The sequence below is a fragment of the Penicillium solitum genome (genome assembly GCF_028829755.1).
Source record: "Penicillium solitum strain IBT 25940 chromosome Unknown utg000008l_segment0_segment0, whole genome shotgun sequence".
Taxonomy (NCBI): domain Eukaryota; kingdom Fungi; phylum Ascomycota; class Eurotiomycetes; order Eurotiales; family Aspergillaceae; genus Penicillium; species Penicillium solitum.
Genome location: NW_027072127.1, coordinates 3,885,711 through 3,908,837, shown reverse-complemented (window position 1 = coordinate 3,908,837; position 23,127 = coordinate 3,885,711). Strand labels below are relative to the sequence as shown.

The 23,127-nt window shown below is 48.1% G+C and overlaps 11 protein-coding genes across 11 annotated transcripts; 4 read left to right on the top strand and 7 right to left on the bottom strand.

The window, feature by feature from the left end:
• Positions 1-596: 596 nt before the first annotated feature.
• Positions 597-1,940, bottom strand: N7455_010773 (putative serine/threonine-protein phosphatase; the record flags this gene model as incomplete). The annotated part of the gene is made up of 3 exons (XM_040953019.2): positions 597-836; positions 902-1,389; positions 1,445-1,940. 3 exons carry the CDS (start codon positions 1,938-1,940, stop codon positions 597-599), a joined length of 1,224 nt encoding a protein of 407 aa, XP_040816480.2.
• Positions 1,941-2,233: 293 nt separating this feature from the next.
• Positions 2,234-4,101, bottom strand: N7455_010772 (tRNA threonylcarbamoyladenosine dehydratase; the record flags this gene model as incomplete). Its single annotated transcript, XM_065606516.1, has 3 exons — positions 2,234-3,492; positions 3,557-3,659; positions 3,742-4,101. The coding sequence occupies 3 exons, from the start codon at positions 4,099-4,101 to the stop codon at positions 2,234-2,236; spliced, it is 1,722 nt and encodes a 573-aa protein (XP_065460479.1).
• Positions 4,102-5,708: 1,607 nt separating this feature from the next.
• On the bottom strand, positions 5,709-7,256 carry N7455_010771 (uncharacterized protein; the record flags this gene model as incomplete). Its single annotated transcript, XM_065606515.1, has 4 exons — positions 5,709-6,479; positions 6,583-6,792; positions 6,859-7,018; positions 7,108-7,256. 4 exons carry the CDS (start codon positions 7,254-7,256, stop codon positions 5,709-5,711), a joined length of 1,290 nt encoding a protein of 429 aa, XP_065460478.1.
• Positions 7,257-7,586: 330 nt separating this feature from the next.
• On the bottom strand, positions 7,587-8,349 carry N7455_010770 (sugar O-acetyltransferase; the record flags this gene model as incomplete). The annotated part of the gene is made up of 3 exons (XM_040953051.2): positions 7,587-7,676; positions 7,741-8,140; positions 8,216-8,349. 3 exons carry the CDS (start codon positions 8,347-8,349, stop codon positions 7,587-7,589), a joined length of 624 nt encoding a protein of 207 aa, XP_040816644.2.
• A 2,078-nt stretch (positions 8,350-10,427) lies between these two features.
• N7455_010769 (homoserine O-acetyltransferase family protein) lies at positions 10,428-12,014 on the bottom strand (the record flags this gene model as incomplete). Its single annotated transcript, XM_040953100.2, has 1 exon — positions 10,428-12,014. One exon carries the CDS (start codon positions 12,012-12,014, stop codon positions 10,428-10,430), a length of 1,587 nt encoding a protein of 528 aa, XP_040816597.2.
• A 1,576-nt stretch (positions 12,015-13,590) lies between these two features.
• N7455_010768 (metal-dependent hydrolase family protein) lies at positions 13,591-15,354 on the bottom strand (the record flags this gene model as incomplete). The annotated part of the gene is made up of 6 exons (XM_040952931.2): positions 13,591-13,966; positions 14,025-14,226; positions 14,278-14,461; positions 14,518-14,578; positions 14,641-15,055; positions 15,132-15,354. 6 exons carry the CDS (start codon positions 15,352-15,354, stop codon positions 13,591-13,593), a joined length of 1,461 nt encoding a protein of 486 aa, XP_040816665.2.
• A 297-nt stretch (positions 15,355-15,651) lies between these two features.
• On the top strand, positions 15,652-16,155 carry N7455_010767 (cytochrome b5-like heme/steroid binding domain-containing protein; the record flags this gene model as incomplete). Its single annotated transcript, XM_040953050.2, has 1 exon — positions 15,652-16,155. One exon carries the CDS (start codon positions 15,652-15,654, stop codon positions 16,153-16,155), a length of 504 nt encoding a protein of 167 aa, XP_040816510.2.
• Positions 16,156-16,629: 474 nt separating this feature from the next.
• N7455_010766 (bifunctional fumarylacetoacetate hydrolase/alpha/beta hydrolase family protein) lies at positions 16,630-18,387 on the top strand (the record flags this gene model as incomplete). Its single annotated transcript, XM_040952884.2, has 1 exon — positions 16,630-18,387. The coding sequence occupies one exon, from the start codon at positions 16,630-16,632 to the stop codon at positions 18,385-18,387; it is 1,758 nt and encodes a 585-aa protein (XP_040816598.2).
• A 943-nt stretch (positions 18,388-19,330) lies between these two features.
• N7455_010765 (uncharacterized protein) lies at positions 19,331-19,714 on the top strand (the record flags this gene model as incomplete). Its single annotated transcript, XM_065606514.1, has 2 exons — positions 19,331-19,520; positions 19,566-19,714. 2 exons carry the CDS (start codon positions 19,331-19,333, stop codon positions 19,712-19,714), a joined length of 339 nt encoding a protein of 112 aa, XP_065460477.1.
• A 110-nt stretch (positions 19,715-19,824) lies between these two features.
• Positions 19,825-20,268, top strand: N7455_010764 (uncharacterized protein; the record flags this gene model as incomplete). The annotated part of the gene is made up of 2 exons (XM_040952945.2): positions 19,825-20,107; positions 20,186-20,268. 2 exons carry the CDS (start codon positions 19,825-19,827, stop codon positions 20,266-20,268), a joined length of 366 nt encoding a protein of 121 aa, XP_040816640.2.
• A 148-nt stretch (positions 20,269-20,416) lies between these two features.
• On the bottom strand, positions 20,417-22,035 carry N7455_010763 (uncharacterized protein; the record flags this gene model as incomplete). The annotated part of the gene is made up of 5 exons (XM_040953062.2): positions 20,417-20,463; positions 20,520-20,833; positions 20,889-21,222; positions 21,354-21,695; positions 21,768-22,035. 5 exons carry the CDS (start codon positions 22,033-22,035, stop codon positions 20,417-20,419), a joined length of 1,305 nt encoding a protein of 434 aa, XP_040816648.2.
• Between the last annotated feature and the right edge of the window lie 1,092 nt (positions 22,036-23,127).

Here is a 23,127-nt window from a genome sequence, read left to right as displayed (position 1 = left end):
TTAACTCCAACTATTGATACCAGGGTTCCTTTGAGATTAAAGTGACCTGACCTAACTTTGAGTGACCTCTACACGGGACTCGTTTCAAACTGAGCAGGAGGTACATGGATACTAGTAATTGTTGAGGTTGTCAAAAGCGGGAAAGGACTCTCAGTCCAAGATGAAGATAGGGATGTAGGTCTGGACTTTCTATGTTCACTTCGCATGAGAAAGGGCACCGCACAGTGTTTATACATGGATGGACGGGCATTTGGCCTAGCGGTTGTCGTTGGCGATATTTGGCGCACCGCTACCTTGGATCCCCGTCCATCCTCAGCTTGAGTGCCGTTTGATCTCAAGTTGCCGGATCGCCTCCGGGCGATAACTTTTTTACTTTTTTATCGTGGTTTCTTTTTAATGATCAGCATGCGACTAAGCAAACGTAAATCCACAATTTCCGGAATTCATCGTATTTTACAGGCCACACGTACTTCACGGCGACGAGCGTTCCTCGCACATCACACGCGTCATCCTATAGCATAAAGTCCATTGGCACCATCCTATATGAATACATATATCTATAAAGCTGGACTAAAAGCAACAGTGAAGAAATGTCATCACTTGAAATAGCCATGACACGATACCTGTACAATGCTTTGCTTTCCGCCGTCCTCTATGACCAAAGCCGTGAGCTTTCCCCCCGTCACACAACCTGAGTCAAGACCCTTTGTGAATGTGCGGATAGAAAGAGAGGTAGAAGCATCATGGCCATAGACAACAGTCATGGCGTTCGCAAGGGGATCTTCAGTTGAAGTCTCGAGGCTCAAGTATAGTTTCGCTTGGTGTTTATCGAACATCTAAATTGAAAGTATATCAGTACGACGACAATATTAGAGCGGTAGATGAGACAGCTCAGCCATACTTTAGCCCAATTCATGCCTTTCTTTTTCGGACTGGGTACATGTGTATCAGAATCAATGGTCCGCATGGTCATCACGCTGGAGGGGCTTTGCTTCTCAAGCTCAATGCCCGGTACTAGTCCCGCATGAACGACAACCACTTGGCCCATTCCTGGAATTTGGCCGACATTCAGGATCATTGGACAGTTCTCCAGCCACTGAGCCTGCTCTTCGCTCAAAGACCGTGCGAGTGCACGCTCAGTAAGTTCTCTAGACGAGAAACCAGAGTACCTACCATCATCGGGAGTTGTGAGAGTTTTGGTCTTCACCATCTCTTGTCGGAGAAGCAGGATCCTGTCCTCGTGGTTCCCACGAACACTAGATGCCGAATGCTCCCGAGCTAAGTCCACGACCCCTTTGCTGTCTGGTCCTTTGTTGATCATATCACCGACAAAGACAAGGTGATCGCCGCCCTTTTGGTTGAAGGAGACTTTTTCAAGAAGTTGCACCACTTTTGTAGGCTTGTCAATTCCAAGGATTCCCGTGGTTCAGGGGGTATTTCTTACACTCATCTTTACAGCCGTGCACATCTCCCACAAAGATTAGCCGTTTCCGGCTCGTTTTCCCCAAATCCACTTTTGGCATATCCCCAGGCACAAGGTCTGGGTCCAGTGTACGGATCTGAACCAAGCGGTCGGCGTGAGAGGACGAATGCAATAGCGAGTTTTGGTCTTGTAGTTGAGGAGAAAGTAGCATTCGCCAACCGATCCATGCAAATATAAACAACGCGCCGTAGATCAGCATATACCGGAAGCGCGGCGCGAAAGCTACCGAGAGAGCCATTTGAGGCCATCCCGGGGATTTGATGTCATCCGCGGGGGAGCTGGAGGCCTGTTGGGAACCTCCAGGGGCTCTAGACTGCCATGCATTTCTAGCGGAATCAATCAGGGGGCGAGAATGTTGTGCAAATTGATTTGAGTAGGAGGGATGGTGAGTTGTTGTCGGGTGGAAGTCGGTATCTGGGGACTCGGAGTCCTGCGGATGGGAGTCGCGAGACGCCATTCCACTACGCCCGAGTTAGGCTTTATATCCTTGAATCAGATTGTACTGTATAGTTCATATGTGTCATATGTACTGCATTTATCCGCTAAAAGTCAGCGGCCGTAGGTGAATGTGAAGATTTAGGCGTAGATTTAGGCAGAATTTAACCTCGCGCTCTGACGTATACGGTATACCGTGAGACCCGCTTTCTTCTTTTAGGTCCCGAGCTGCTAATGCTTGATTTTTTTTTTTTTCATCTTCCTTATGCTTCAAACTGGATTTTTGTTCTTTTGGTTTATTTGTACATTTTAACACTATCCCCGGTACTTATCATACTCCTCTGCTTCCCGTCTACGCAGGTTGACACGCTGGAGCACAGCCTCATCATATACCTCTTCCACCTTCTTGCCACCCTTAAGCACCTCTTGTTCGTGGTGGAGTGCTTCCTCCTTGGTCATGCAAACCACGTCATTAATATCCATCCGGACAGTCTTTTGTCCCTCTTTCTCAAGGCTCAGATCCATGTTCCATCCATGAGCGGGGGTTTGCCAGGGAATGAGAGCCAGTCTGTTAGACAAGCCACTGATGGGACTCTTCCCCCGGTACACTTCCTCCACAACGAATGCAATGTCATCCTTGCTGAGTGGCACGCGAAGCCCCACAGTATCTTGACCGGTGACTTGTCTGATCATTCTGTCATACAAGCCTAGCAAAGTAGCCAAGATGCTATCGTAGAGTTTCTCGCGGCCCTTGGCGCTCATGTTGTAGTCAAGCGGGTAGCCAGTGATAGTGCAAATAACGTGGTTGGCTACTGTATAACCAAACACTGCTGGCATAGTCCCCAGTACTGGGAGAATGCGGGCTCGGAAGTCGGGCAGAACTCCAAGCTCACCAACTTGACCCTTGGTGAATTCATCCTCGGGGAGAGGAAGTAGGGTAGCCTTGCCCGGGCCTGGTTTCTCTGTCGAAAACACGGCTGCAACGCCAGATGAAACGCCAAGAAGCTTCAGTCTGCGGCGTGTACTGCGGGACAAAGGATCATCGGTGCTAAGTGAGATGTCACCGACCACGACGCGAGTCGGGTCCGACTTGCATCCTGCGCCCATCGACGAAATCACAGGCAAGGAGTTCGAGTGGCAGTAGTGCAGCAATTCTACCTTGGACGTAATGTTGTCAATACAATCAAGCACGAAATCTGGTCGACGGCCCTCCCCATCGTGTGTCAGAGACCATGGGCCGAGGAGGTCCTCAGACGCGGCCTTTCCATATAGCTCATTCCGGCAATCGAAGGTAACCCACGGGGCGATTTGTTCCAATCGCCTCCGGATGCAATGGACCTTCGGTGTACCAACATCAGCCAATGTCGCAAGGGCGTGTCTGTTCAGCGATGAGAGTGTAACTTGATCGAAATCGATGAGTCGGATTTTGGACACGCCCGAACGGGCCAGTGAGGCAGCGGCATGCGAGCCGACACCACCACAGCCGACAATAACAACGAATGATGATCGAAGCTTGGCAAGGCCTTCATCGCCGAGGAACACACGGTTGCGGGCGAGCTGTTCAAGAATCAAGTCTACCAAAGCGAGACAGCCTGAGTGAGATAGGTTCCAGAAGCAATTCATAGAAAGGTCACATACCATCATCGTAGTCTCCTTGTTGCGCTCTGCGAGCCAAAGCTGCACTGCGCTCATCTTCCTTGCTCAGCTGTACTCCATTCGAGGCAGCGCCAAAATCGGTGAGCTATAGTCCGCGGGATCAGTTTTCTTTTCTTTTGTCCTGTAGCTTGGTAGGCTGGATGCGCAGCTTCACTGGCGCAGCTCACCATTTCTGCGCGATGCAAATCATCTAGACTTGGAATCGAAGCCTTCAGGTCCTGAACAGCTTCCTTGCGCTTGTATGACTGGTACCCGAAGATAGCACCTGCGACAGCTGCGCCGGATACGACAGCCGCTGTCGCAAGCTGCCCATGGGACGAACCAGCCTGGCGGTGGAGCCAAGAAGACATGCTTGCAATTACACCGTTATCTTCCGTGTCCTGGGTGTCTCTCGATTTGTTGTTATTTTCGTGGGAGGTGCTTCGATCAGGTTCGTTATATCTGGTATCCAGTTCGTCAGAATCGAATCCGTAGTCGAGGTCGGCGTCGTTGGGCTCTTGCCACCATTTGGATGCCGGGGGAGCCATTATGAATGTGGGATGTACTGACCATGACAAGTAGCCGACCGCTGCAGGCATGAACTCTTAATAACGGAATGTATATGCAAGCCAATGTGTTCATCAGTGGAACCACGCTGGCTATCACGTGCCATGGTCCTGGGTAATTGTGCGGGGACTAAGTAAGGCGGTAGGATAGGCGGTAGATGCACTACGCGTCTTAACAATACGCATGCTATCCCCCGAAAACCTGCAATTCCGACTCCCCAGCCAATTATCCCCTGATGGTGTCAAATATGCTCTTGGATCATCTCATCCGATAGGAAGTTGTTGTTGACACGCCGATGCAGCTATCGTTCTCCACTGCAGAGCCTGTCCGAGAAAGTCGCGTTTAGGTGCAGCTTGATGTTGAATCCGATAATACCTTGCCATTCATGCCAGCAACTACCTCTTATCGTTTGGGACGATGTAAGATCGACGTGATCGGGGACTTACTTCTCCGCTATTTATTACGAGAGGTATGTATGTTTTTTCAACCTGGCTTCTCTGGTCTCTGGTTACAATGCAGATTCAATGGAATATCATGTGCCAAGTCTTGATGACGATAATCCTCACAAGAGCTTCTCATGACATGTCGGTTGAATAAACCCGTCGGGCCATGGACTTCATCCCCCTGATACGTCGGAGTGGAAGAAGACATCGGCACCACAGTGTGTGATTGAGCAATGAACAGAGATCTGAAGAGACTCGGACCTTTGATATTTCTTGCTGTGTGTTGTTTTGGCATTGCGTCAATATTTCAATGTTTCAACTTCAACTAACATCGCTCAGCCTTGCTGTACATATTCTAGATCTCCAAAATCTCACATCTCCTTCGGTTTTCTTCGCCTATCGCCCTGTTTCCTTCCCAGTACGATATTCACCATGAGATGTTTCAGATCCTCCTCATGTAATAGCCCAGTGATGAGAAAATACAGTTACATACTCCGAGGCCCTGTATATGTGCTTCGTCTGTACGCCTTTCAAGGAAACGACAAGCACGCCGGTGACGAGTGACAAAACATGGTAGTTTTCAATCTGAGGGCATATTTTATTACCAATCTGTGGTTGGGGATCCTGGAGCCTTATTCTTCAAATCAATACATGGCGCTTGTTCTATTTAGTTGGGTTCCTGCTTTCTAATGGCCTTGGTGCGATATACCCAATACAAATTGTTGCATTTCTTCAACGTCTTTCCATCTTGTATAAACTTCATGGGGACAAGCATGACTCGGTTGTCACACCTTGCAAGAGGTAATAGAAGCCTGTAGCTGACCGAAACCATCATATAAACATCATCTTTAGGCCTCACAAACCCAGCGAGATTTTCCAGGTCACAGATTTATGTTCGGCTCAACTACATCTGTCGACGAGTCGCTCGGCGTGTCGTTCTTGAGGTCCAACATCTCCCGGTCAATATTGGGTCCCTTGAACTCGTCGCCTATCAACCCCCAGAAAACAAGAATAATAAGGAAGAATGCCACTAAACCGGGTGCACTATAGTTCATCGAGCCCAAGGTAACTGGAAGACCAGGCGGGAAACAGATCATAACACCCAGGACTATAATCCAGAGCAGCGCGAAAACATTGCAGACATATCATCGTCGACCAAGATCAAGTGGCCGCTTTGGCAGACACTGCGCACGACCTCGCGCGACGAGGATAGCCTGGGGAATAGCGTAACTCAAATTCAATAAGGTAATGGCAGAGGTAATGATGGAGTTGAAGGCGGTGGTGCTGGCAAGATATATGAGACCATAAATAGCAGCAAAAACAGTAGAGGCTATAGTCGTGCGAAGTGGGAATTCGAGCCGCTTGTCTATGTTGTCGAAGAAATCGGGAAATGGAGTACCTCTGTCTCTGGCGAAGGCCCATGCAATACGCCCACAGGTGATCCACTGTGGGGGAAGACATGCTGCGTATATGACTGTCAAGAGTACGCTAAGTGCCACCGTCACCCTTGTTGACCCTGTTGCTTGGTATAATAGTTCCACGGCTGGCATTCCAGCGTTCATTACTCGGTCCATGTCTTTCATAGCAACTATCAAGACTGCTAATAGCGGTACTGCTGTACAGAGGCCAATAGCTAAAGTTATGTTCCTGTTCTTGTTAGCGGGCCTGGTAACAAAATCGGGCATTAGAGGCGGAGAATGAGACAGGTCTTTGCTGACATTATCTGTGGGAGTCGACGACCCGGTGATTGCATTTCTTCGGCGATATGGATTGCTCCATCCACTTGTTCCTTGACCAGATCTAATGATATCTGACCTGTTATTTGTATGCTGGTGCGTGGCCAGAACGGTTACCATCCAGATGCCGAATTCAGACAATGCGAGATATAGAGACCAGGATATGATGAGTGGTATTTTCTTGGGCCACAAGAGAAGGGGTGTCACCATGCAGGATAATCTGAGTCAGCAATGAAAGATAATGTGGAAAACAACTTAACATCCATGGAGCCTAACTTGTCACAATAATAGTAGCAAGATACACGCAGTATTCATGCCATTGATTGATCTCGAAGTCTGGATGTAGAAATTGGCCGAGTCCCAGGGCTGCCTTGGCCACAAGAGACAAGCCGGAGCATGTTATCATCCACCATCCAGACATCCAACCTGTCACAAAGGCAGCAAATCTCTTGTTCTTCTGGGGAGCAATTATGTAGACAAAGTGATATTGGCCCTATAAGATGGCACCTGCAATTCAGCTCATGCGTCCGAATGAACAGGCACACCGTAGATGACTTACTCCAGATGAAGGAAACTCGGACGCCAGCTCAGACAGTCCCAGGGTTATAATCCACTGCGCAAAGCAAGCAATAATAACAGAAAACAAAGCCACTTGGGACCCTCCATATCTGAGATTCTGTCCGAAGTTGCTTAGTGCGCCGACCCAAGCATTTGTGATGCTAGATATCTCAGCATGATGATTGCGAAATATACTGTGAGGGCAACAGACTTGAATGCAAGACCGAGGGATGCAACGAGAGAGAACTACCGTTTGAATACTGCCTCGTGGCCCTGGGCGCGCAGATTATCATCATCGGACAGTGAGAGGCCGTTTTTTGCTTCAGGGTGAGAGCCAGAATTACTCTCATCCACGGCTTCGTGATGTGTGAGCTCACTATGGCTTTCCACTTGCTCCATGTCTGCTGGTGGTATACTCTCGTGTGACGGTTTTCTTTGGAGGTGGAACATCGGCGCAATTTTGAATTACCGACATCAATAGCGGACGATTTCGCAATATTATTAACTCAGTAGTTAGCCCGAAAGATTTAATTTTATAATTGAATTCCCCGCCTTCTATAGTCACATTATCTGCTGCCGTGTTACTCCCCCTACTCTTGTATCTTATCTCGAGCCAGCACAAAGACCAAAGTTCATTCGGCGCTCAAGGGCTGAATTCTATTAGACAAATCTACTAAAATATGCTCGGGTCTGCTGCAATATTCCATAGTTTCCATACGCAAAGCACAATCATTGTTGCTCGTCAGGGTTCATGCTCGTTTCAATCCGACGAATGACTCGTGCGGGATTGCCTGCGACAAAGTGGAAGGGAGGAACGTCCTGCAAAAGTCAGTATACCTTTTCCTGATGGGGACCTAGAGATATTAAATCTCGATCTGCTGACCTTGGTCACTACCGACCCAGCTCCAACTGTGCTCCCCTTTCCGATCCGCACGCCCGCCAGCACGATCACACTACCACCAATCCATACGTCGTCTTCGATATGCACTTCCTTTCCACATTCCGGTCCCTTCAACCCTTGTCGAACAGCCGGGTCCATGGGGTGGGTTGCACCATAGAGGGAGACATCTGGACCAAGAAGTACCCGTTCGCCGATGGTGATCAGGCAGGTGTCGAGCACGCGAAGATTGAAGTTGAGAAAGGTACCCTTGCCGACCTTGAAATTCAGACCGTGGTCCACAGAAATCGGTCCATCAACAAAGGGATCGGTCTCTTCGAACAGCGCTTCGTCTTCTTTCGGGTCTGGGTTCAATGGTGGCATTGGACGTGTGTCACAGACGATACTGGAGGGGAGTATGGTCAGCACAAAGGTCACCTGGACAAATAATGATCATTTTGGCCATGTTGCTCAAGCTTACTTTCTCCACAGCTCTACGTTTTGACGCCTTGTTGTAGCCCCGGCAGCATTGAAATCATTGCAGGCCTGTTTACACCTTGTTCGGTTCGCCTGCAGATCCTCGTCCCATGGCATGTATAGCTCGCCACGGAGCATCTTTTGCCATTCCTTTGACTGTGCCATGCTCACTGAAGGTATATTTGCACTGATATGAAGAGATATTCCCAGAAAATCGTGAGAAACAGGGGCACTTCATGGCCTTTTGTATGTGGATAATTAATATGATATCGAGTGTGGGGACTGGTGGGCAACGAGATCCACACTTTAGTGGCGCTCTTTATTCCCGAATCGGGTAATTCAGCCAGCAGACAAGGCGCTCCTCTTAAGGCGATGAGTGAACGATTGTTTTGCTGCGCGGTCTAGGTAGCAAGGCTAGGTATTGGCATGATCGCCAACGGGCTTTGAGCCCATCATGAAGAATAAACTGCGGCTTAGCGTGCTTTCTTTGCAAGGCATTGATATGAGTTATTGTGTACTCCGTATAGGTCTTTAAACTACCGGATGGTAATTTCGCTGTAGCAGTGACGCATAAAGCCCCCTGCAGCCTGCTCCGTATGGGGCATGGTCACGGTTGATCGGAGACCTAAAAGAACGATTAGCGCCCGAGCACCCCCAGATCAAAGAATTGTGTCTTTTAAGAGGATTTGTGGGAGCACAACTTTAGAAACAAGTTTTGGGGTTATTTCCCGAACTAAGCATATATCGCATAGAGAGACTACAGCTACAAAGCCCGGGGGATTAAAAGTTGTTAGTGCCTCAGGCAGAAACCAGTATAGCACCGGAACGGAAGAATATTTAATCCCGTAGACTTAAAAACAACATCTCATTCCTGATGAAGCATCCATCAAGCTCAGCTTACATTTTTAACCTTTGATGAAAATGTCTGACTGAATGCTTTATCCTAAATGACTCTAATGCTGAGTTCGTTGAAACAACATCCAACATCAATATTTGTTATTCCATGGGGCTGCTAACACATGCGCCTACAATACCTGCTAATCCGGAGTGTTGATTGCATACCCTCCAGCAAGTTTTCGATGATAGGCCGTGCATTGTTGAGCAATATTCCACCATTGAGAGCCTATCATCCTATCACTGTGGTCAAATGGTACATAGATATCAGATGCAGTTGCTTGTTCCCTGTTGAAGAGAGCCGTTCACGATGTGACGCGCTGGGGCGTGTCCACGTGTATATTCAAGGAAAACATTGAATAACATGCCTACGAACTAATACACATAGCTTCCCTTTGTGGACTGCGTTTGCAGCCCCAGTCCCCAAAATATAACTACCTGTCCTCCCCCCACTTTCTCTCTTCCCTTCTCTCTCATTACCACCATCCAGCTCTAAGGGCAAGTGGATACCTATCCATAAGGTGGCATCTCAAAGGTGTACACCTTGACCAACAATAACCATCCGACTATCAACGACATTCTGGGGTTTACTGGTTTGTCTTGTGAATGAAAAAAAAAAAAAAAAAAACATGCACCAAAAACCCTAGCTTGCAAGCTTTACTTTCGGTGTTACCATATGGGCTCGTGGGCTATGTGGGCGTACTCTTCTCTACAAAATATTCTAGGTTTTCCTAGTTCGTCAACTAAACCTTGGGAGTATATTCGTTAATTATCCTGGCTTTTGCTCTCAGGCTTGATTTTGCACTTGTTCTTTTCTGTTGTCTTGTGGGCGTGTTTTCACTCTAGGGTCGTGGACTTTGTGGGTTGTGTTATTCTGTTCTTTTCTCCTTCTCGCCCTGTGATGAGTTCGTCCTAGAGACGAATATAAGCCAATTCTGCAGGCATCTGCTTGACGACGGCTCCATTCATGGCACTTCGTGTCTGTGGACCGTGTACACAGCTGGAAGCCAGTTATGAAACCTGAGAGCAACCTGAGGGCGAGTTTCCTTTTATTCTTGTCGATATCATGATGTACATACAGTATGTTGATAGAATCAAATGGAATAATCCGCCGACATTTATGTTCCTTTTTCATACCATAGTTACTTGTAGACCGGTGGGGGGTATACATCGATCCCTCAGAACTGCAAATAAAAACAGAGAAGAGGTATGTCATTTCGTAAATGTAAAACGCCTGCTTAATGCCAAAAGTCGCACGCTTAACGACAAATGTACACATTTTATATTATTTTTCATCGCCTCGGACGTAACACGCCTTGCGACTAGCGCAGGAACTTGCCCAATGCGCCACCGATGTTCTTGAGATCTAACAAGAAAGTGTCATGACCGAACAGCGACAAGTCGTCACCAAGCTCGATATGTTCAACCTTCTTGTTGCCTCCAGCACGGAGTGTCTCGGCGATTTCCCGCTGCTGCCACGCCGGGAAGAGGATGTCACTTGCAACACCCATGACAAGCACAGGGTGATCCTTGAGAGGCGCAAGGCCGGCAACAAGATCCCGGGGAGGACCTTCCACTTGATCGACAGAGACGGACTCATCCAGCGGGGTCGCATTGGAGGTCGATCCAGGCTGCTCCTCATAGGGCTTGTCTGGAAGGGTAAGACTGCAAGCGGGGTCCGAGGCATTTGGTGCGTCACCGCCGTGTGCAATGCGATCCTCGGACTCTGCACGGCGTTTCAAAGTCGCAGTCTGATGAGCATGGCCGAGATCGAACAAGTCCATGGCCTTAGAGACATAAAGAAGACTGTTGGGATCGTACTCGAGGCAGAACTTCTCACCGGCATGGTCGAGGTATGTCTCGATAAGGAAGTCGGGACACAGAGCGGGCTGTTTGCTAGGGTCTGCACGCTGGCGGCCAAATCGCATCTCCCACTCTGGCCCGCTGCGGTACGTCACGGTTGCAATTTCGCGCGCTAGCTTCATACCAGAGTGAGGTGGGATTCCATCGTAGTAGAAACCACGGGCCCAGTTGGGGTCCATCATCAGCACCTGGCGCTGTGTGTGTCGCATTGCTATACTGTAAGGGTGGCTGCGGGCGCAACCGCTGATGCTCACAATCTTGTTGACCCGCTCTGGGAAGAGGACGCCTGCTGCGAGACTCTGCATACCGCCCATGCTGGATCCAACCGAGGCAGCTAGTTTCTTGATTCCTAGGCCGTCGAGGAGCCGGAACTGAGCGCGTACCATGTCGTCCAAAGTCAGAATCGGGAAGCGGGTTGCGTATCGCTTTCCGTCGGACGGGTCGAGGGAAGACGGGCCTGTGCTGCCATAGCATCCTCCGATGACGTTCGTGCAAATGATGTGATATTTATCGGTGTCCAGTGGCAATCCGGGGCCAATGAACTTTTCCCACCACCCGGGCTTTGGGTTGGACGCTGTGCTGTGGGCGTGGCTTGAGGCGGACAAGCCGGTGTGCAGGAGGATGGCATTGCTCTTGTCGCCGTTCAATTGCCCCCAACTCTCGTAGGCAACATCAAATTTAGTCAGGACACCACCCCAGTCGAGCAGAAGTGGTTGTTCACAGTGGTATGATTCGTGTCGACCGGTAGTGTATGAAGGTTCGGGGCCGGACTGCAGCGACCGAGCAGAGAGCTGCGCTGACTTTGCTTCTTGGGCGTCGAGACAGGGGAACGACATAGCTGGATTGGAGGAGTCTCTCTCAGTTGACCCCGCGGTGGCCGATGCTGACTTTCGCGGCGGCACGGTATGCAATGGGCGTGCGGTCTTCCATTGCGCCGATAAAGTCCGATGCGGCCCCGCGGACTTCACATGGGATTTGCCTTGTCGCCATGGCTGGGTTCGAATTCCGCGTGAAGCTGCTCGAGCGGCGCCTCGAAAAGATTGCATTATAAAAGCCTAAGATCTGTGTGAGTCAAGAAAGAGAGCTTCCCAGGTTGAAAGGCTATCGGGGGGAGAAATATGTGGACACCTCAGGCACTGGGGCAGTCGCGTCATCACCGACATCGGTGATTGGCGGAGACCTGAGCTTTGAAGTATACCTTGTACCAACCTACCTATGTAGGTACACTACTACCAGCGGCTCGTTGGAATTGACTTCAACAACTCCCCTTAACGGTCACCGTCATCGACTTCTTTCAACGACCCGCTTCAACGGTCGGCTTCACCAACCCATCGAAATCATCTTCGTTGACCAGGACCAGTCTCCCGGTGGATCGTTTCACCGACTCATTTCAGTAGGATTTTAAAATTGAATTCGTCCTCAATTCATTGAATACTCGTTTATTAAATATTTGCCAACGAACGCCTCCGTTGGTTTCTTCAACACGATCTCTAATCCCGGTGAGTATCACCGATTAAATTTACTTCGTTGTTTCTTTCTCAAATTCTAAACTCCATTTCTGAACTCAATACTTCAACGCCTTCGTTCCATTAAGCCCTTCAACCTTCATCTAATCGTTTTCTCAGACGAGTACGCGCCTTGAATCAGCTCTGGACGAGGGCCGTACGCTACGAGCCAAGAATAATGGCTTCATCTCTATAGGTGCAATGAATCATACCATCGTCGCCATAGCAAGCTTCAATTTGCAGAGATTTGTTTTAAGTGCGATGTCTGGCTCACAGACCCCGGGGAGTGGGAGCTTCATTATTTCGAGCATCTTGAAAAACCGGATATGCTTCTCCGTTGCGATCTGCTAATGTTTCGAAATGCTCCCATCAAAGCAGGATTTTGCCCTTTTTGTCTTGGAAACACAAATTCCACTCCACCAAGAAGAATGACTCAATTTATTACGAGTGCCCCGGAATGGTACCACCATATTGAATTTCATTTGGCTCATTTGACAAATTTCCGATGTCGGCATCCAGCTTGCCAGCTTCAGTTTGACAGCAAAGAGCATTTGATCCATCACCTCATGGATACCCATTGCTGGACCCCAAGAAAACATTCATCAAAAAAAATAAAACGTGATTCAGACAACACCGATTTTTCCTTCTCAAGTCCTAATTGTACACTCAGCATAAAGACGAGCGCATTTTCATTGGCATATTGAGAGCAAGCACATTAGTCTCTGAAATACTAGTATAACTAATTGATGTATTAAATAGTTTTTCAGGTACCCTCCGATTCATAATGTAATTCACCTGCCGAGCCTCCGACCTCGCTAACTCGACTATAAGTTCCCTGCGACGGCTATGATTGATTGAATCAAGAATATTGGCTATCGAATGCTTGGTCGCTCAAAATTATCACGACGAATCCAACGTCTCATATATTCTTCAAAATTCTGGCTGGTGTAGACTGGTAAGAAAAACAGATATTCCTGTCCTAGTCAACATTTCTCACTGGTGTGAAGATTTAGGCCAGTTCCATTTGACAAATCACTCGCTCAAGCACCAAATCTGGGAGTAAAGTGACAAAACATACGTAGAAAATAATACTAGACGGCCCCAAATCAATCCTTGTTCAAGAATGAATCGGGCGCTGTAATCCGAAATGTACCATTTCATTTGTCATAGAATGGACACCCGTTGTATCCTGCATTGGGATAACATACTCCTTGACTCCTGCCTTGTGGATACGGCCATTGATCATAATTATATTCAATCGATCATGGTCTTGCAGAATGGAAACATCCTTCAGTGGATCCCCATCAACTACAAGACAGTCCGCATAGTTACCCTCTTTGATCTGGCCCATTTCGTGAGAGCGCATGAATAACTTCGCCATACCATAGGTTGCTGCAATGATGGACTCATGTGGTGTAAAGCCAAACCGATTAACAAAATGTGCCAGGTCGCGCGCATAAGTACCATGTGGCGTCCATGCAAATCCATAATCCCTGATTATAGGAGTTAGAATCGCCTTCTTATTGATTGAGAAGAAGTTGGGGGATTTACCCTCCGGGAAGGACCACGATTCCTCTTCGATGCATTTCGCGCATAGCACGGTCGGCAGCAGTAAGCTCCTTTTGGTAGCCTACCTGCTCAGCCTTCTCTGTGGAGTAGCCGAACATGACGGCGTCGTGAAGAGTGGCGATCAACCAGTTAATGGCTGGCGCCACTACGTGTTTTGATTTGTTCTTCTCGAGAGCATCCATACCTATTATAGCCAGTCAGATGGAGCACAGCAGAATAATGGCAAGTGACTCACCCTTCTCATCTATATAAGATGCATGGTAGATCACATCCACTCCAAAATCAATGCTCTGTTGAACAGAGTCTCGAGCTCGAGCATGTGAGCATACCCGCTTCTTATGTCTGTGAGCTTCATCAACACATGCTGCTGTCTCTTCTGGTGTAAAGTAGCAATCTTCCGCATCTCGGATCTCCGTGATCTGATAGTGGTTTGTTAATTTTTAGTCCCAACGAGTCTAGAAGGTACTAGTCATACCGATTCTCCAGACATCGAAAGTTTCACTTGGTCGACGCCAATATCGATATGTTCACGGATGCTGAAGTTTGATTAGCAATCTTCAATGTTCTGAAAAACCATATGTGCCATATAGCAACATACACTTCTCTCATTTGCTCGGGGCCATCCGCGTAGGCAGTTATTCCTCCGACTAGTTCTCCCCCGGTTCGTGCCATTTCCTGCCCATTAGCTAGGAACCGAGGTCCAGGAATATCACCCGCGTTGATCGCGTCCCGGATAACGACATCCAGGCGTTTCTTAGCAGATGCGGCTCCGAAACACATAGTGTAGCCGGAATCTAGGAAGCATTCGGCACTCCTCGCAGTGAGAAGTGTATGTTCCTCGACGCCGAGATCACCGAGTCGATCTAGATCACCTCCATTCCAAGTGAAGTGGGTGTGGGAGTCTCCCAAGCCCGGCATCAACGTACGGCCTTTTCCCTGGAAAACACGCACACTGGACTCTGCCAGTAGGGCTTCTTTGTTGGGAACTTTGCCAATATGGGCAAATCTTTGACCTATACGACATGTTCGTTAATCGTCTCCCGCTATATAGAAGAGTGTCTCTAGTAAGACGGTAAGGTTGCAACTTACCTACGATGAGGACGTCACCTCTGTACGGCTCCCGGCCAGTGGCCTCCAGGATTTCCACATCTAGGATGAGAATTTGGGAAGATGGGGCCGTGCCAACGATCTCATAATTAACGGGCTGAAGATCTGAATCGAAGTCTAGCTGTTCGACGTATGCGACATTGCGAGGAGGCCCATCGTAATTGTCGATAGGGTAGTCTGCCGACATCCACGACACATTCATCATGTTCAAAATCTGAAGATGGAGAGTAAAAAAGATATTGAATAAGCACTGTTTGTATGAACAAGGTAAGCCAAAAGTAGATTAGGAAGATGCGAGCCATCAATGTTTGATTTATATTGGCTTTGTAGTAATGACCGACTTCCCCACGATTTCTCCATCGGAGGTTGATCTTCATCATGTCGGAGTTACGCGTAGCCCCCTCTTCTCCGCGCTTCTCCGCAATCCGCGAAGGACTCTTGATTAAGTGTAATGTGGCACCGAACTCTCCTCTTCGACCTGCCAACCATCAAATTTTTCACTATGGGTTGGCTAAGTCTCCGAAGCCGCCTTCAGGGATCAACGTCCTTCGAGCCTGTTTTTACTCAGGTCACCGATTCCAAATCTGTCACCGAACACGTCGAACACGTCCAACATGTCGAGCATGTTGAAACTATTGATAATATCTACGCGCCATCTACCTCTGAATATCCACTTCAAGATCCCTCTGTCCCCGATGAAGCTTTACCTTTTATACCGCCGGCGATTGTTCGGAGCCAGCGGTTACGCTTCTCGAAAGCCAAAGTTCTCGCTTGGATAGTCGTGGACAATATCGTTTACGACTGTACGGAATTCATCAAAGAACACCCAGGAGGTGAAACCGTCATACAAAGCTTTATTGGGGAAGACTGCTCATGGCAATTTTGGCGCTTCCATTCCGAGACTATCATGGAAAAGTGGGGAGGGCCCTTGCGAGTTGGGCGAACGGAAGGAATAGTGAATCGATTCAAGGAGCCCCCGAGGTACTTTGGATCAAGAAACCGATAAGATATATTAGATGTATACATGTTAAACTTTCCTGCAAATAATCAAGAGACTGGGTAGATGTAAATAGATGTAAATACTAAAATTCCTTGCTACTATACCTCTAGGACTCCTTACATCCTTTACATTTTTGATATACAGACTGTCACAAACCCCCTTAGATGTTCCCCGCATTCGCATTGATCTTGTAAATGTATCATAATTATTGCCCCATCATACCCAGGTGACTCCAAGAGATGGTAGTCGGGATCATAGTTGGGTTGCGGAATTGCGGGGGATATGTGGTGATATGCGGTGATGCGCGGTGAAGAACGGTGGAATGACGCCACTCATCTCCGATGGAGGGGTCAAACTCCGATGCGGGGATTCCGTGGCCTGAATTGCCCTGAGAGGATGTGCAGTTTATAAAAATACCCGGACGAGACTCCAGGGTTGGTCGTGTACAAACTCAACCTCTTCAATCCGAATCGTCTCAAAATGACCATCAACGGCGTGAATACACTCACCAACTATGTGGCATACTTGAAGCCCAACAGCGGCCCGAGAATTGGCCATCTTGAGTTCGAGACCTCGACTATCACCCCTCTATCATTCAATTCTGGTACCCCATTGACAGATCTTTATCAAGTGATCACGGTTGGCGAACAAGGAATCACGGCATTCGGCGCGCAATCTTTCCCTCTTTCTAGCGTCAAGCACCTCCCCCCAATTTCAGGCCGGGACATACTTGCTGTTGGGAAGAACTACGTCGAACATGCTCGTGAATTCAACTCCTCTGGCTACGATGCCAGTGACAAGACTGACCAGCCGACTCACCCGGTGATCTTCACGAAGCGTGCGACTTCCATCATTGGCCCTGAAGACCCTATTTTGCTGCATCCAAACTTCACCAGCACGGTTGATTACGAGGGCGAGATTGGCGTGATTATTGGAAAGCCTGGGTTCCAAATTTCGGAGCAGAACGCCTTGGACCACGTATGGGGTTATACCATTGTGAACGATATGACTGCACGCGAGCGCCAGCGCGATCACAAACAATTCTTCCTCGGCAAATCCCCCGATACTTTCTGTCCAATTGGACCCGTGGCCGTCCCCAAGGAGAGCCTTCCCGAGAACCTGAAGATCCAGACCTTCGTCAATAAGGAGAAGCGCCAGGAGGCCACTCTTAACGATCTGATTTTCAGCGTTCCTCGCCTTATTGCAACAATCAGCGCGGGCCAAACACTACAAGCTGGCGACGTTATCGCCACTGGGACCCCTGCCGGTGTTGGATTCGGGTTCAGACCCATGAAGTTCTTGCAGACTGGAGATGAAATTAGTGTCTCCGTGACAGGACTAGGAGCCTTGAAAAATCAGATTGCTGCTCCTGACGCAGTCAACACGACTTCTGAGCGCGCGCAGTCTCACATTCCCATCGCCAACCAAAAGGCACCCGCCAGTGCGGGATTAACAAATTTCAATGGCAAGAAGCTGTTTTACCAACGACTGGGCGTTGAAACAGGTCCTCCGGTCTTCTTCATTCATGGACTAGGTGGATCCACAAGTTACTTCTACCCCCTTGTTGCGAAGCTTCAGTCAACACATTCCTTGCATCTTCTGGATCTAGAAGGGCATGGCCTTTCGCCAACATCAGCACTCAGCAATGTCTCCATCGCCTCTTTTGCAGAAGATTTCTATCTGTTGTCCAAATTTGCTGCGGTGAACGGGGGCGTGACCGTGATCGCCCACTCGATGGGTTCTCTTGTCGCTCTCAAGCTTGCCCTAGAACATCCCGAGCTTGTGTCCAAACTTATCCTGATGGGTCCTCCACCGAGCCCATTGCCGGAAGCAGGCAGCCAAGGTTCTTATGCCCGGGCTGCCCTTGTTCGAAAGCAGGGGATGTTAGCGGTCGTTGATGCCATCGTGCAAGCCGGAACTTCGGCTTTCGTTCAACAGAACAACCTGCTAGCTATTGCTGCAGTGCGCACTTCTCTTCTCAGTCAAGATGCCGAAGGATATGCCAAGGCATGTGCGGCACTTGCGGGATCAGCCACCGAAACATTGGATGTTAAGAGACTGCGCATTCCAGTTTCTTTTCTTACGGGAGAGGAGGACAAGGTCAGCCCTCCAGCCCTATGTCAGAAGTACTCCGAGGCAACAGGAGGTGGAAATGTCCAGGTACTCAAGGATGTAGGGCATTGGCATCTATTTGAAGATGTTGATCGAACTGTGCAGGCTGTTTTGGCGCAGATCTGAGACATTTTTATTCCTTTTTCTTTTATATAGTCTTATTTGTTCATGTTAATAGACGCCGAGAAAGAAAATCAACGCTTTGTACCTACCATCTAAGAATTGAGACAAAACATTTTACCTCTCTCATAATTCTAACTGAAACTTGTAGAAACAGCCCTAGAGCCTATGTTCAATATGTATGAAAAGGGAACGGACTTTTGGCTTCGATGAGGTCCAATATGCTCTATGTGCACGGCGTTATTTGATAGTCCTATCTTTTTACGTGATGGCTCAGGCTCCCAAGATCGACCTAACTAGTTATGAGCCTCTTTTCTTTGTATTCAACATCTGCAATTTTCGTCATCCTCGTCTGCTATCCTATGTGGCTCGACGCCATTACGATACTAGTATTGGTGTCGAGTTCTCCACCTTGGCATCGAACCCAAAATGAAGTAAATCATTAAGTACTAGTGAGAACTATCAACACATTCTGTTGAGAGTTTGGTGCCTTAGGCATTAGAGAACGACTTCTCGTGCATTACTCTCCTTGTCTATTCGCACATTAAAATGCCAGCGCGCAGAAGTGCGGAGAAAGGAGGAGGTCCAGAGGTGCCCATCAGGATGGAATACCCACTTAAATCATCAATTCGGCAGCAAGTCCGCGAAACTCCGCGCAACTCCGCACTATCATCCCTTACCTAGTTAGTAGATGTGTGGAACTTAGATTGTCGGATCTACATAGTGGTAGATGCGGAGACCAAAAATTGGGGAACTAGCTATCCATTGGTAGGAAAGACCCGTATTCCCAGCGCTAGACCCGGTTATGTGCGTGTTCCCCGGATTCGAGGCTGTGGGATTGCTGTTCCAGTGTGAATTCCACTAGCAACGTATATAAATCGCGAACAGATCCAAAGGAAATTATAGGATACACGTAATCCTGCTTATGCTCAATTATCTGTCAACGGCTATGGACTCAAACGATTTTGCTGTCACCAAATCAGAGGAAAAGAATATGTCTTCTCCGTCTCACGCAGAACACCTTGAACGCCTTCACACTGCAGGCGGACATGTGAACGATCGAAACCAGCCCGCTCTCCCTGTCTATCATCGCACATTTGCGAGCCCCTCTCCTTTGGGGCTGATCTCATTTGCGACAGGTATATCACCGCATCCCTGTTGATGATATGTGACTAATCCTTTAGATATATTTCTGATTTCCGTTTTCGGACTTCACGCCAGGGGTATCTCAGCACCTAATGTGATGGTTGGGTGTTTGGTGTTCTATGGTGGTGTTGGTCAATTCATTGCCGGCATCATGGAATTCATCACTGGAAACACGGCAAGTCACTGAATCTTGAGCCCGGCATCGATAATTCGGGACAGTTCCTAACATATGTGCTTTATTCACAGTTCGGTGCAACTGTATTTTCGTCGTATGGTGCGTTCAACTTGTCGTATGCAATGATCTACCTCCCCGGAACAGGCATATTGTCTGCCTACACCGACTCTGCTACCGGTGCCGTGGATCCCAGCTTCAACCAGGCTCTGGCATTATATTTGTTGGCATGGCTTATCGTGACCGTGGTATTTACCATCGCGGCAATGCGGTCGTCCTGGGTGCTTTTTATTAACTTGTTCTTCTTGGACATTTGTCTTCTGCTTCTGGCTTCTGGTTTCATGGCCAACATAAATGCTCTTTTGACGGCCGGTTATTCTTTCGGGCTTGCTGTATCGTTTCTTTCTTGTGAGTACCACACTCAGATACGCTTATCATGAAATATGATTAAGAGGCTGCATCTCGAGACTAATGATGATTTATTAGACTGGGCCGGCTGTGCTGGACTATGGGGCGGTGGGGTCACACCCATCAAACTACCGACATTTGAGATGCATTCTGTTGTTTGAATCTCTGCGAATTTGATGAAACGGCTCAATAAATAAACATGGTATCGATTGAACCGGTGTAGGAACATAAAGTAGGAGCATTATATGAGACGATTCGGACGGGGGAGGAGATTTTGGAAAAATGACCGCGAGATCATTGGTATATGTCTTAGCATGCGCTGTCATAATTCTTCAGCCCAAGGGCCGTCAAGATCTCTAGATGTTGAGGTATTCGTGAGCAATTTCCAGATTAAGCGAGAAATATAACTTACTCGACCACCCCAGGTCAGAGCCAAATAGAGGCTCCACCAATTCATCTCCAAAACGAACACCCTCGTCACTAGAGGAATAGCAGACAGCATTGTTTCCCACAGAAAGAGCCATCCTCGGTTTCATCTGGACGTATGGCTCCATAGCCGATGGCCAGCTTGGATTATGTTCTGCGATTAGCGAGGCATAGGCATTAGCCCCAGCTACACTTCCCATCACCATTGCGGTTCCTCCTAGCTTGATACCTGGGAGACTTGTAATATCTCCGGCTGCAAAGACTCGGGCCATGGTATCTTGTCCTGCGTTGACTCTGAGACTGTAAATACTGGCATCAGCGTCCCTCCTTATATGAAGAAGAGGTGGGTACGTACTTCGAATCAACGTTGACAGTTCCAGTGTTGCTCAGAACCGAACAAGGCAAAAATTGCGAGGCGGGAGTGGAGGAGGCTGTGGCCATGATAACCATGGCAGTATGTAAACGGCCTCCATCATTGAACCTAACATAGTGTGTTCCGTCCGGTGGTTCTTCAACCTTCACTCGCTGATTGAGGATCACTTTCACTCCTTCCTGCTGGAGTAATTTTAAGGCTTTCAGCTTAAACTCTTCCGGCAGAGGTTCATTTGAGAGCAACTGGTCTCGAGAATGTATCAAAGTAACTGGCGTTCCAGCATAATGTGTTTGGATCTTTCCCGCAAACTCGACACCTACGGCGCCTTGTGAGCACATATATACCCGGTTAGCTTCTTAATGCAGGAGTAATGAGGATCCGTCAGCCTTGGAAGGCAGTTTTAGAAGATCCCTTCTCAAGGTTTCCACATTGTTGGGAATCACATACCACCTCCGATAACTACCACGCCGAGCTTTTGAGCGCCAGTAATCCTTTGTGCAAATGTTGAAGCATCCTTTAGATAGGAAATCATTTTTCTGGATCTCGGCACCACAGGCCAAGGGCGCCGAAGACCAGACGATATAATAATATAGTCATAGTCCAAAGTTTGGGGATTGCCTGCTAAATCTTGATATATTATTGTCTGACTCTCAGATATCACATTTGTGACAGCTCCTTGTATAAAGTTGATATCAGGTCGTTTTAACTCGGCGAATCCTCGATAAAGTTTCCACATCATATGTGTCTTCGCAGGTGAAATATGGGCTAGAGGAGCACCAACACTATGAACTACATCATGTGATGTATGAATTAGTCGAGCTCAATGCAGTTTAATGTCTGAGTAGAGCCAGTACAACTTACAGAAGCCATCCCTCTCATCGACGATAGTGATATTGAAATCTTGTGCCAAAGGAGCCTCTTGAAGATGGGAGTAGTTACCGTAAGATGCAAATGGAATCGGAAGACCATCTTTCAAGGCTGCCAATGTGAGCGTCGCTGACATGCCTGCGTATGAACACCCAACAATAACTACTCTTCGTTTCCTAGTCTTCGAGTAGTGCCGTTGACTAATATCCCCACGAGGAATTTTGACGGTCTGCTGTGGGACATCTTTCTGATCAAAATTCATTTTTAATGATAGTACAGTATGTATCCTGGAAATAGGTTGAAGATGGGGATGTCGGGCACGATGTGAGAAGGAGGGGATCTTCCGAAGTAGGATGCGCCAATGGGGCATGGGTATTAAGAACCAACACTTGTGGGTTGGAAACTTGCCGCAGATGCACCTGGGTACCTATATAGCGCCGGGTGTTGCCATTTATTAACCCATCTCGGACAAGACGGCAGCCCCTTTCGTTCATCAATGGCTGTTGTCCGTCGGAGACGAGATGATGGGCTCGGAGTTAGTTTCGGAGACAGCTGGGGAGAAATTTGAAATTCGGGGATAACTCTAGGGCGCTCTCGGAGAGGCCTCGGAGATGGATGTGGGCCGCGGTCTCATCTCATAGAGTCGACTCATCACTGGGAACTTGGTCTAATCGGATACCCACTTTCCTTGATATCCGGCTCTTTTATCTACCGGACTTTCGGTGTTGGCAAATTTACAAGCGCTTTCTATATGACTACCAAGTTAACTACAAGAAGTGCAGACACCCGGCTCGAAAGTGCTGGCAGCCTACGTGACGATGAAGCAGAGCGGCCTCAGTCGATGGCCCGCGTCATTGTTCTACGCTGTGATCGCATTTTTTGAAAGAGAAACAGCCGTCTATTTCAAACACGAAGGATCTGTCGCTGTGTAGACCTTCTTTCTCCTATAAGAATACCTGAACCTTCTACTTTCAACCTCCCTATGATCGATCCCCCAAAATGATTCGTTCCTCTATCAATGTTGCCAGTTCAGTGAGAATGTAGCTGGAAACTTGGTACCAAATCTACCATGGGAGCCCTTGGACTGCGGAGTGAATTGAATTTCTGTGGCTAATTAATTCCGTGACTGACTGATCAATGCCTTGGATACTGGGCGCTCTTTGTCATATAGTCTCATCCATCTTGCTTTCGAAGAGGGTATCTCAAATAACACTTGTGGTCTAATGATTGAAACTGGCATCCATTTCTAGATTGATACATGGGTATCTATAATCATGTAATAACTTCGGCTAGAAACATCCCGAGGGCAACCATGTTCTCTTTTGTATCATCTTTGGAATCATCCTTCCGTTTA